This window comes from Hydra vulgaris, chromosome 06 (assembly GCF_038396675.1).
Source record: "Hydra vulgaris chromosome 06, alternate assembly HydraT2T_AEP".
Taxonomy (NCBI): Eukaryota; Metazoa; Cnidaria; class Hydrozoa; order Anthoathecata; family Hydridae; genus Hydra; species Hydra vulgaris.
The window spans coordinates 1382252-1394431 of NC_088925.1; the positions used below are offsets into that span (position 1 = coordinate 1382252).

General features: G+C 31.0%; 1 protein-coding gene across 1 annotated transcript; it reads left to right on the forward strand.

The window, feature by feature from the left end:
• The first annotated feature begins 974 nt into the window (after positions 1–974).
• LOC136082093 (uncharacterized) lies at positions 975–2144 on the forward strand. The gene has a single exon (XM_065800671.1). It carries the CDS (start codon positions 975–977, stop codon positions 2142–2144), a length of 1170 nt encoding a protein of 389 aa, XP_065656743.1.
• The last annotated feature ends 10036 nt before the right edge of the window (positions 2145–12180 follow it).

Genomic DNA, 12180 nt, shown 5'->3' on the forward strand with positions numbered 1-12180 from the left:
TAAGATGCCCTCAATGGGCTTCTTGCGTCGTGGTTTTACGAAATTTCTACCATTTTTAAAGTGTGTTTAGAACATATAAACGTTTACTTATTTGGTTATTGACAATGTTTATATATTGGCTTATATGTTGATAACTATTATACATATTTATAAGCAGCTTTTTAAAATAATTTTATATATTAAGTAAATGTTATAATGTGTATGCTAAGTAAAATGAAGCTGTATCACATACAATTGATGCAATTCAGTGGATATTTGTAAAACTTTTACAAATATGCATTGCATTCAGCAGAATGAAGTTGTATTAATACAACTTCATATATTATTACATGCGCGTAATACAATTTTTACTAACAGGAGCTGGTTTAGCATGTAACATCATATTACATGCTAAACACAGGAGCTGTGTTTAGCATGTAACATCATATTAATAATTGCAACATCGTATTGTTATTATTAATCTTGTATGTACATGTAACTTTAGTAAGTTCTTATTTAACTCAAAGAGAGTTAATTTATAGATGTTATGTAATTTATAAAGTAATGATGTATTAAATAATTATTTAATACACTTTAAAATGTATTGAATAATTATATAATGCTGTGTGTGTGTTTGTATGTTCATATAGTTGAAATTAGTTTTAATATTTCTTTTTAGATACATATTTAAATATTACAAATAATGGTGAGAAATTATGTGCAAAAAACACAGAGAGGTGCAACAAATGATAGAATAAAGTCAGCATTAGATACAAAAAGATGGTGGTTTGTCTCTGAGTGGAGTATTTCCTGTTTTTAGTAAAGAATTTGAATTAAAGATTGTTACACAAATTCAGATTATGGAAAGAGCATTATTTGGCTTGACAACAATAGATGTGCGTCGCCTAGCATATGATTTTGCTAAACAAATGGGAATTGATAATCCTTTTAATAAAGAGTCAAAAATGGCAGGAGTGGATTGGCTGTGAGGATTCATGTCTCGCTATCCACAACTTTCTATTCGAACTCCACAAGCCACCAGTATAAGCAGAGCCATTGTTATTAATAAACCAAAAGTAAATCAGTTTTTTTCAGTATACAAGTCATTATTTGAGGAACATAAGTTTTCAGCCAAACAGCTTTGGAATATGGATGAAACTGGAATCACAAATGTCCATAAGCCAGGAAAAATAATTGCAACGAAAGGCAAACAACAAGTTTCAAAAATAACTAGTGGAGAAAGAGGTGCTACTGTGACAGTTGTTTGTGCAATGAGTACAAGTGCCGCTTATGTCCCACCCTCATTTATATTTCCCCGTAAGCGAATGAGTGATTGGCTGGCTGTTGGTGTACCTTCAGGCTCAATTATTAGAGTTAGCTCCAGTGGATGGACTAATTCATCTTTATTCATTGAATGGTTAACACATTTTGTTGCTGTGATTCAAGCATCTAAAACTAATGAACAATTAATTGTTCTTGATGGTCATCACAGTCACAAAACACTTGAGGCCATTAACTTTTGTCGTGACAATGGGATCCATCTCATAACTCTTCCACCTCATTGTACACACAAGATGCAACCTTTAGATTGTACGTTTTTTAAACCATTGAAAGTTGGCTACAATACAGCAAGCAACTGGATGTTATCACATCAGGGGTGTAGAATTTCATTTTTTAACATGGCAGGTATTTTTGCAACTGCCTTCAACTTTACTGCAAACATTAACAAAGCAATCAATAATTTTAGATGCTCTGGTTTATACCCAATAAATGACCTTACTTTTAATGATGAAGCGTTTGACGCAGCTTTGCTGACTAATGAAGCTGAGCCCTTGGAAATCTGTCAACAAACTAGTAAATTGCCTAATTTGGCTCTTGTTGCACCTATACAGTTGGCAAATGTCGTGAGCACAACAACTACTGCTGCAAAATTGAAGGCTGTTGATGATGCAGTTTTGCCAATTGTTGATGAGTATCTTGGCCTTATTTCTCCCTTAAAACTTTCAGAAAAGATTTCTCCGCGTCCCAAAATTCCTGTTTTAAGACAACGAAAGAGAAAGACTGAGTCATCTGAAAACCTTACTTCTTCACCTTTCAAGAAGCGACTAGAAAAAAGCAACAAGCAGTCATATTGCGTAAAGAAAAAGCTGCACTTAATAAGGTGATCAAGCAAAAAATGAAATCAATAAATTTGAATACAAAAAAGGTGAAGAAGTTTAAAAAGCAGAAAACAGAAAGACCTAATGGAATAAAGAAACAAATGAAAAGGTAGAAAGATATGGTTTCTGCCTCTGAAAGTTTTATCACTGATACAACTCTATGCACCATATGCTCTTGTCCATACAACGTGCCACCATTTGATGATTGGGCACAATGAACTAAATGTACATCTTAGTACCACTTTTCATGTGGTCTAGATGATTCAGACTTATGCTACTACAGTGAATCATAATCATGTATATGTTATTTGAACATTTATGTTAGTAATATAAATTTAAAAAAAGTTATTTATCTTCAAAACAATTGCATAGTATAATTGCAGTGTTTATATTTCAGTCATTTAAATAAAATGTAAAGAGTTTTTATAAAGAACTGTTAATATCTTTTATTTTAACTGATAGTTATTTTTAACAACTGTTTTAAAAGTCTGGGGCAAGATGTACTCCTTGGAGCATCTTACCCCACGGCTGGGGCAAGATGTTTCCTTGCACAATTATTAGTTTTTTCAACTTTAAAGTTTATTACCAGTAATAAAGTAGTTATTTTATCTTACCAATGTCTTCTCTTATAATTAAACTTTGATATTAAAAAGAAAAACTACTAGAAAATGCAAAAGTATTTGTTATATACGCTAAAGTTTGTTTAGGGGGGCATCTTGCCCCACCCTACCCTACAATTCAGTACTTTTCTTTTGTAAGATATACTAAATAAAATAGTCTTATTGCCAAGGCCCTAAATATCCGTACATAATAAAGTCATTAAAAACTTGTCATTAAAAATTGATGATCATTGTTTTTCTGAAGTTTGAATTTATTAAGTTTATTTTAGTTGACAATTATAGTTTTGTATTTTTTGGGAGTATATCTAAAAAATTAATATTTATGTAGCTGAAATACCAAATTCTCCTGTTTTAGTATGTTATTTTAGAAAAAGATAAATTTTTTTCTAAAATAACATATATAGAAGAAATATAGCATAAATAGCAGAAATTTTAAATAATTATATTTTTATAACATATGAATAGAACGGTTTAAAAAAATGTTATCCATGAAAGTATAAATTAAACAAAATACAAAATATAACTTTAAATTGATTTAAATACAAGTATTACGTGGTATTATACCACGTGATGTTATACAAAAGCGTTGTAAAAAGGTTTCCAAATTTGAAAAAGTGGCGACTACTTTTATCACCAAACCGATTATAATTACTTAAGGGGTCGTCCATAAAGGACGTCATTCAGAATTTAAATACTAACCAGAAGTAGAAGTTCATTAGCTCTCTTCCGCGGAGATTTTTATTGCACATAATGCGCTATAATCCTCTAAAAACCTCTACGCATGAGAGCCATCGTTTTCATACTTCATGACATTAGTTAAACTTAGCTTGACGTCCTTTATGGATGATCCCCAATCAACAGCATCTTTAACTAATAGTATTATTAATAATTACGCACAAATGAGGTTTTTAAATGTGTTGTTAAAAACCATATTAAACTCATTTTTCAACCCTGTCTTTATGGTAATCAATAATATAATGATGTCTACTTAATAATTGGGATTATTTTAGCTATTTTAAGAGCTTGGTCGGCTAACTAATTTATAAGATTGCAAACTATAGATAGAATTCAATTCAACAGAACTTTCTGTATCATGCCAAGTCTCTATAAGATCTAACGCGTAATTTAAAATACTTAAATACTTAAATACTAACGCGTAATTTAAAATACTTGAATACGCACCATCGAACGCGTAATATAAGATACTTAAAAATTCTTTCAACTTCTCAATATATTGTTGCATGCTTTTAATGTTTACGTGTAATATAGAAAATGAATTAAGATCTTTTTTTTTTAGTAGTAGTATATATTTGTTACGACAAAAATAAAAATAATTGACAAAATACAAATCATAGATTGTCAGATTATAGTTAGTTTTTGTGAAGCTCATATTGCAACTTTCACTAAGGATAGCTGCGAGGTGTAGTAACATTAGAGCTTATCGAGGCTCGCTTTAAAACTGTTGACAGTTGGGGAACCGATTACTTTATCTGGTAACATGTTCCATGCATTGGCAATGCGATTGTTAAAAAAGTGGAAACGAGCTAAATTATTGCTGTACTTTTCACGGTGAATTCTTTCTCTGTGATTTGCTCTTGGTGGCATTGTGATGAGAGGAAAGTGCCAGTTGACTATGTCGATGTTATTAATAGTTTTATATTTTTGGATGAGGTCACCTCGTTTATGACGTTCAACAAGAGAAGATAGGCCAAGTTGTAAACGTTTGGACTTGTAGTCTAACTTTTTCAGTTTGTCTGGTATTTTTGTGGCTCTGCGCTGTATTGATTCAATAGTTTGTTCATCCTTCACCAAATGAGGGTTCCAAGCTGTAATTGCAAACTCAAGTAAAGGACGGATGTACGTGGAGTAGAGCTGTTTCCATTAAGAAGCATCACGAGGTTGGAAAGTGTGTTTTAGGATGCATAGCATTTGATTTGCTTTACATGAGGCAATGATGCATTGGGTTTCTACTTTTAGATCATTGGTAATTTGAATTGCCAAGTCACGCTCAGAGGTGGTTGCTTCAAATGTAGTTCGAGTCGATATTGAACAAGGACCTAATTCCTCCATTGAGTACTTGAAAGGAGTTATTTTTTTTTGGCCAAAGTGCATGACCTTGCATTTCTTTGCATTTAGCTCCATGAGCCAAGATTTAGTCCACAGGACAATTTGGTCAATATCTGATTGGAGTTGAAGTTGAGCAGCAAATGAGTTGACAATGCTTAGGATTTTAGTGGCATCAGCGTAGATCTTACAACTGTTTTCTTTGCTTATTACATCCGGCAGATCATTGATGAAAATGACAAATAAAATTGGACCTAAGATTGATCATTGCGGAACTTCACTTGTCACAGGTAACCAATTCGATTGAGTGTCGCTAAGGATGACTCGTTGAGACCTATTGAGTAGAAAAGCTTTTATCCAATTGAGAAGATTGCCTTCGATTCCGTACATTTTTAATTTGTAAAGCATTCGTTAATATGGGACTTTGTCAAAAGCTTTAGCAAAATCCAGAAATACGACGTCAACTGGTAGCTTTCTGGCTATATTTCCAGTTAAGAAGTCCATTGTTTCAAGGAGAATTGTAATGCATGCTTTTTTCTCTAAAAATCCGTGTTGACTGTTTGATAAAAGATTGTTTGATTTTAGATGCTGCATGATTGCCTTTTTAACTAATTTTTCCATTATTTTACACGGAATCGAGGTGAGGGATATTGGTCTATAGTTTGATGGATCAATTCTGGAGCCATTCTTAAATAAAGGTGTTACATTTGCTTTGGACCATGAGCTTGAAATTTCACCACTGTCAAATGATTTTTGAAAGATGAGAGTAAGTGGAGAAGACATTGAGGTAGAATAAAAGCGTAAAACATGAGGACTGACATTATCTACACCAAGTAATTTAGATATATCTAGTGCTGAGAGTTCTATTAGAGTGGCCAGAGTATCGAAAGATATGCTATTGAGGATTGTGTTAGTTCTACGATCAAAACGGGAAAGATTGTTATTGGATGGCTCTTTGCTGAAAACTGATTGAAATTGATTGTTAAGTGAGCTGGCTATTGTAGTTTTGTCAGAGCTAATGATCTCGCTGGAACTGGTGATTCGCATAGATGAGATCTGATTTATTACAGAGCGTTTACTATTTATGTATGAAAACAGTCTTTTAGGATTACGCTTATCATTGGTAAGGGTAATTTCGAAAGATTTCAGAGAAGAATGACTTAATTTTTTAACAAACTTTCTAGTTTCCCTATACTCCCCAACCAGTGATGTGATTTTCCATTTTGAACTGACGTTACGAGCCCATAGCAATTTTTTAAGACGAATAAGAGATAATAGTTCTTTTGTCATTCATGGTTGTTTTTTGGGGATGGTTTGTTTGGCATACGAGGGATGAATTGAAGACAACATTCATTGTATTTGTTGAGCCAAAGTTGGTAACATTGTTCTACATTTAAGTCTTTAAAAATAGACGACCAGTCAACATTATTGAATTCTTTGTTGATTTTTTCGTAGTTACCATGCTTGTATATAAATTTAGAGCTGTTGAAACGTGATAATTTTATGCTGGAAGCCAGTTTGTAATGCCAGGTGATAGTAGATTGATATTGATCAGACAAACCGAGTGGAGGAACGATGTTGATTTTGCTAGCACGATATGAAGAGTCACATGTGATGAGATCAAGAGTCTTTGTCATAGGGCGATTAGCAGGTTTGAAAGTAGGAACAGTGACGATTTGGCGAAGATGAAAATCTTGAAAAAGTGAGACAAATGAAGAACTGAGACCAATTTTACTAGAGGAAAAGACTGAGTTGGAAATTTAAGTAATCTCTGGGAAATTGAAGTCACCAGCATTGATGATACCGTTCTATTTTTTAGTCGATATTAAAGTTTTGGCATGGAAAATAGCACTTGAAATCTCTGAGAAGAGTTCGATACCGGATAATGGAGGTCTAAAAATGCAGCCTAGGAGCAGAGTTTCATTCAAAAGCTTTAGTTCAACCCATAATTGTTCTGAATAGTAAGGAATAAAATCTTTGTGTGGTAGAGATTCCTCTATTTTGTTTGAGATGATTTTACTGTTTATGTATATAGCTACACCTCCTCCTATTTGGTTGCGACGGTCTGAACGATAGAGGTTGTCGTTCTGAAGAGAGGGAGTTGATTGGTCATTGAACCATGTCTCGGTGATAAAAATAATGTCAAAAGAGTTGTTTTCTGCAAGTAATGACAGTTCGATGAGTTAGATTGGATTGAGGGAGGTTGCATTGGTGTAGAAGCACGAAAGATGAGATAATTTGATGGAAGAGCTGGCCTTGTTAAAGAATGTTGAACTAGTGAGATGTTGAGAGCGACTGAATGGCTTCAGCAGCTGATTTCCATTTGAGGAATGGATTCCTCTCTTTTCCATTTTAATACTTTGAAGTCGAAAGGACTAAAATACGGTGCGTCAATTAAGTTTTTTTAAGTTTCTTGAAAAATATTTATGTTTTCATTAGATAAGTTATTAACAATAACCTTCCGAAATGGGTCAAAGTTTATATTTTCAAAATCTCTATTTCTAGAGTTTTTATTTCCATTTATGAAAATAAAGAATTTAGATTAAACAAATAGCTTCAATAATTTTACTTTATATATATAAATATAAATTTAGATCAAATCAATCCAGATTTTAAATTTTGAGCATCGTAGGAGTTCTTTTTATTAAACTCGTGTACTACGAGCTTGCTGTATATAACTTTCGCGAAGTATCCTTTTTGCCTACGGATTTTTGCTTTAGCAAAAAGTCCTTTTCGAATTTTCCTTGTGGTTTCGCTGAAGACTTCATTAATATAAATGTTGGTACCTTTAAGATAGGAAGCTTTATCCAAGATTATTTTTTTGTCTTCAAAGTCGTGTAGTTTGAGTACAATTGTTCGCGCACGATCGTTATTAGCAAGATCAACTCTTATTTATTATGCGCACGTTCAATTTTAATATTCTGTTCAATCCCAAATTTTTCATTAAAAAGTTTTTTGACTTTTTCTTTCGTAAACTCCCACTCTTTTTCGTCACTACTCTCTTTAAGACCGTCAGTTCGTAAATTACACCCTCTATTCCTGTTCTCTATGTCCACACTTTTTAGCTTTAACTCACTATTATCCGAGGAAATTTTTCCTTGTATTTTTTTAATATTAGATAATTCATCGCTTACTTGTTTAACCTTTTCTTCATGAGTCTTTATTTTTTCAACGCACAAATCACCAATAAAATTAATACCAGTTTTTATTTCTTGAAGTTTCTTACTTAAACTGTTAATATTATGTTGCAGAGTTTCAATTTTTAAATTAAAGTCTTTGACTATTTCTTTGAAAAACGACATTATGGTTTCTTTTTGATTATTAAGTAGTCCCTCATCATTACAACGGAGACATATTTAGTTGATTTGCTCATTTTATTTATGTTAATATTTAAATATATAAGTAATAAATAAATTTGCAGATTTATAATTTCTAAAATTTATCCACGCAAAGAAAAGAAAAAACACGTCCCCAATCACTTCAGAGTTTTGAGCATGAATCATAACCTTTGAATTTTAAAACCTGTTGACTTAAATAGAGTGTAAGAAATAAAAAAAAAAAAGTTACAAATTTGTTGCCCTCACATTTGGGGTTGGGATGGTAAATGTTTTAGGGTTTTTTTTTCCAGGCTCCAATCACCACAAGTTTTATTTCTTAATCTACGTATAAATTATTGCTTAGTTACAGCTCAGGTTATACGTATATTACACAGTGGCATAGCAAAATATTTTTGACTAGTAGGCATACTAGAACAGGTGTCCAATTTCTGTTTCTCTGGAACAATAGCTTTTCTAAAAAAAACAAAAAAACTCTTTAAATATGTCTTAGGGCTCCTAAACCTTGCGGCTCTAGTTTAAGTTGCTTGTGGGACCGTAAGTTTCGCTTATACTGCGTGTAGAATCAGTGCCCTAGCTACCTTGAGGTAGCTGGGGCACTGATTCTACACGCAGATAAAGATGTTTACGTGAAAAGTTCTAAATTTTTCATGCCTATATATTAATTAACACCAGGACATGGTGTTATGCCCTCATAACTCAGGACAGGTTTAAAATTTCTCTCTCAGTTTTTAAATAATAAATACATTTACGCAAAAAACTTGTAAAAAAGAACTAACAATTATGCCAATTATTTTCCTTTCAAACAAATTACCCTTTCTGAGTCTCCCATGGGTAGAAGCACTTTCTGCAAACTGTCTTGTTTCAGCTTTGTCTAAACTCCAGACCTTTCGAATGGTTGGCCAGAGAGTAAATATTTTTGAGACGATTTGATTAAAAGAATGGTTATTGTAGCTAAAACTATCATGGAATAGAACTAGAGAGGGTTTTAATCATGGGCAGAAACCTATTATTGATATTTTCAAACTTAACAGCGAAGAAATACCGCGCAAATCAAATGTTGCGGCAAACTAAATCTTAGTGACCTAAAATTTTACTTTTTTACATTATTTTTGTACGAGATCCTGTCAAAGTTATTGTAAAATATAAATAAATTTATTTACTTACTTTTTATTAACTACCTTTAATTTATTTTGCAAATTATATAAAATGTAAGCTATGTAATTTAAATTTTATATTATATGATTTATTTTTAATTAGATTTGCTATCACTTTTAAAATAAAAAATTCCTACTTAAAAAATATTATTTTATTTGTTAATTGAATTTACATTTGGTAGCATATTACTTTTATATAATTTATTTTCATACGCAAGTTACTTTTTAATATTATGTTTTTTTAATTAGTTACTTTTAGAAGAAAATGTAAATTACAGTTTGAGGAACTTTTATATTATGTAATGTAGTTTTCAAAAGTAATTAACTTTTAAATGTAAAAGTAAACAGCTTTTCATGTGACTTTCATGTAAAAGTAAATTACTTTTTGATGTAACCTTCTTTTACATAACGTACTTTTGAAAGTAAAAAAATTACATTATAAAGTAAAAGTCGTTTCAAAAAAATTATTTACTTATACGGAAATGTAAATTTACATAAAACGTTTAAAATTACTTATGTAATTTATATTTTGATAAAAATCAACTCGTGTAAGTAACAAAAAAAGTAAGTAAAAGAGCCCTATTCCTTGTAGACTCTTTTCGCGTACACAGACTCAGATGATGAAAGAAGGATGTTGTGGCTGGAAAGATTTGAGTTGGATATTGAATTGACATTAAAAAAAATCAAGGTCACACGGAATGCATGGTTAAATGAATGGAACTTTTTAAAAGATTCAAAAACAGAAAAACATGAGGAAAACGAGGGATTGATTTGAAAACTTCAAAAATATTCACCAAATCAGGCAAATTTCACCGCGAACGGACGTGTTTATAAGAGCGTTTTAAAAAGTTATAATAATGGCGAAAAACTTTACACCAGCACAACTTAAAGAAATCCTTGAAAATCATGAGAATACTATGATGAAAAATTTTAATGATCGGATAGAGAAAATGGAAATTAAATTTAATAACTTAAAAGATGAAAACTTTATGTTAAAAAAAGAATTATCTGAGGTACAGAAAGCTGTTGAATTTTTAAGCAAAAGCTATGATAAAATAATAATTGAACTTACAGAATTAAAAAAAACAGAGTCGAAAAAATCACCAGATATAAGTAATATTGAAAATGGAAACAATAACATAGAAGAGAAAATAGCAGAACTAGAAGACAGAAGCCGCAGAAACAACTTGAGATTTGTTGGGATTGAAGATAAAGCTAATGAAACTTGGGAAGAAAGTGAACAAAAAATCAAAGAATTTCTCAATACGAAACTTAATATACAAGAAAATATTTTAATAGATAGAGCCCATCGAGTTGGAAAAGAAACAGGAAAAAACAGATCAATAGTTGTTCGATTTCAAAACTACAAAGACAAAGCCCTAGTGTTAAACAAATATACGACGATGAAGCTTTGGAACGAGCGGTTGTACGTTAACGAAGACTTTAGCGATTTTACAATAAATTTGCGAAGAAAGCTTTTCAAAGAAGCGAAGGAATTGCGAGCGAAAGTTAAGTTTGCTAAAGTAACTTACAATAAATTGATTGCGCGTGACCTATAATTATAAAGGAATTCTTTTATGATTCTATAATCAAATTTAAAAACAAAAATGGATGACTACGAATCCTTTACTTTTAATTTTCATGATAAATACTTAAAATCAGATCTTAATTCAGATCCAGATGTCAATTTTTTTAATGATGTGAACACACGTTGTTCTTATCTTTATCCCAATAAGTTAAAAGAATTTCTTAATAAAAACGGCACTGAAAATCAAAAAATCAGAATCCTTCACATTAATATTAGAAGTCTAAATAAAAATTTTGAAAAGTTTTGTGATTTTTTAGATGAAACTGAAAATATTTTTAATATAATTTGCTTAACAGAAACATGGATTTCTTCGAATGAGTTTAAAAATAATTCTATTTTCCATCTTCCAGGTTTTGAAACAATTTTGTTAGAAAGACAAAGAAATAAACGGGGTGGAGGAGTTCTGATTTACGTTAAGGAACACATTCTATAACACATTAGGAATGATGTGTGCGTTTCTGACGGTGATAAAGAAATCGTAACTATTGAAATTTTAAACAATAAAAAAAAAAGTATTATATTAAGCTGCTGTTATAGACCACCAGATGGTGCGTCTGAAAATCTTAGTTTCTTTTTACAGCGTAATATCATTCACAAAGGTAGCAAAGAAAACAAAATTACTTTTATAATTGGAGATTTCAACATGAACTGTCTAATTTATAGTAAAGATAAAAAAGTAAAAAGTTTTTATGATGAAATATTTATGGCAGGAGCTCTTCCTTTAATTAATCGCCCTACTAGAATATCCAAAACTTAAACGACGTTGATTGATAATATTTTTACAACAGATATTTATAATAAGAAATTACAAAAAGGAATTATAAAAACCGACATATCCGATCATTTCCCCATTTTTTATTACAATTCATACTGTATCCTCTAATAACCCCGAAAGACAAAATATAATAAAAAAACGTGTCTTCAACGAAAACAATATAAAATCCTTTCAATATCAATTATCACTTCTGCATTGGAAACATATTAACTTTAGTGATGACGCAAATGCAATATATAATAAGTTCTTTGATACTTTCTTCTCAATATACAATGCAAACTTTCCACTTTGTGAACAAATAACAAAAAAAACAACCTTGAATAGTCCGTGGATTACCAAAGGACTTAGAAAATCCTCTAAAATCAAACAGAAACTATATATAAAATATTTAAAAGCAAAATCATATGAAAACCAACAAAAATATAAAAATTACCAACATTTATTTGAAAAAATTCGTAAATAACTTAAAAAAAATTATTATTCAAATTTTATTAGTAAATTTA

Coding starts and splice junctions, on each gene's coding strand:
- LOC136082093 (XM_065800671.1), top strand. CDS start 975: ATGTCTCGCTATCCACAACTTTCTATTCGAACTCCACAAGCCACCAGT.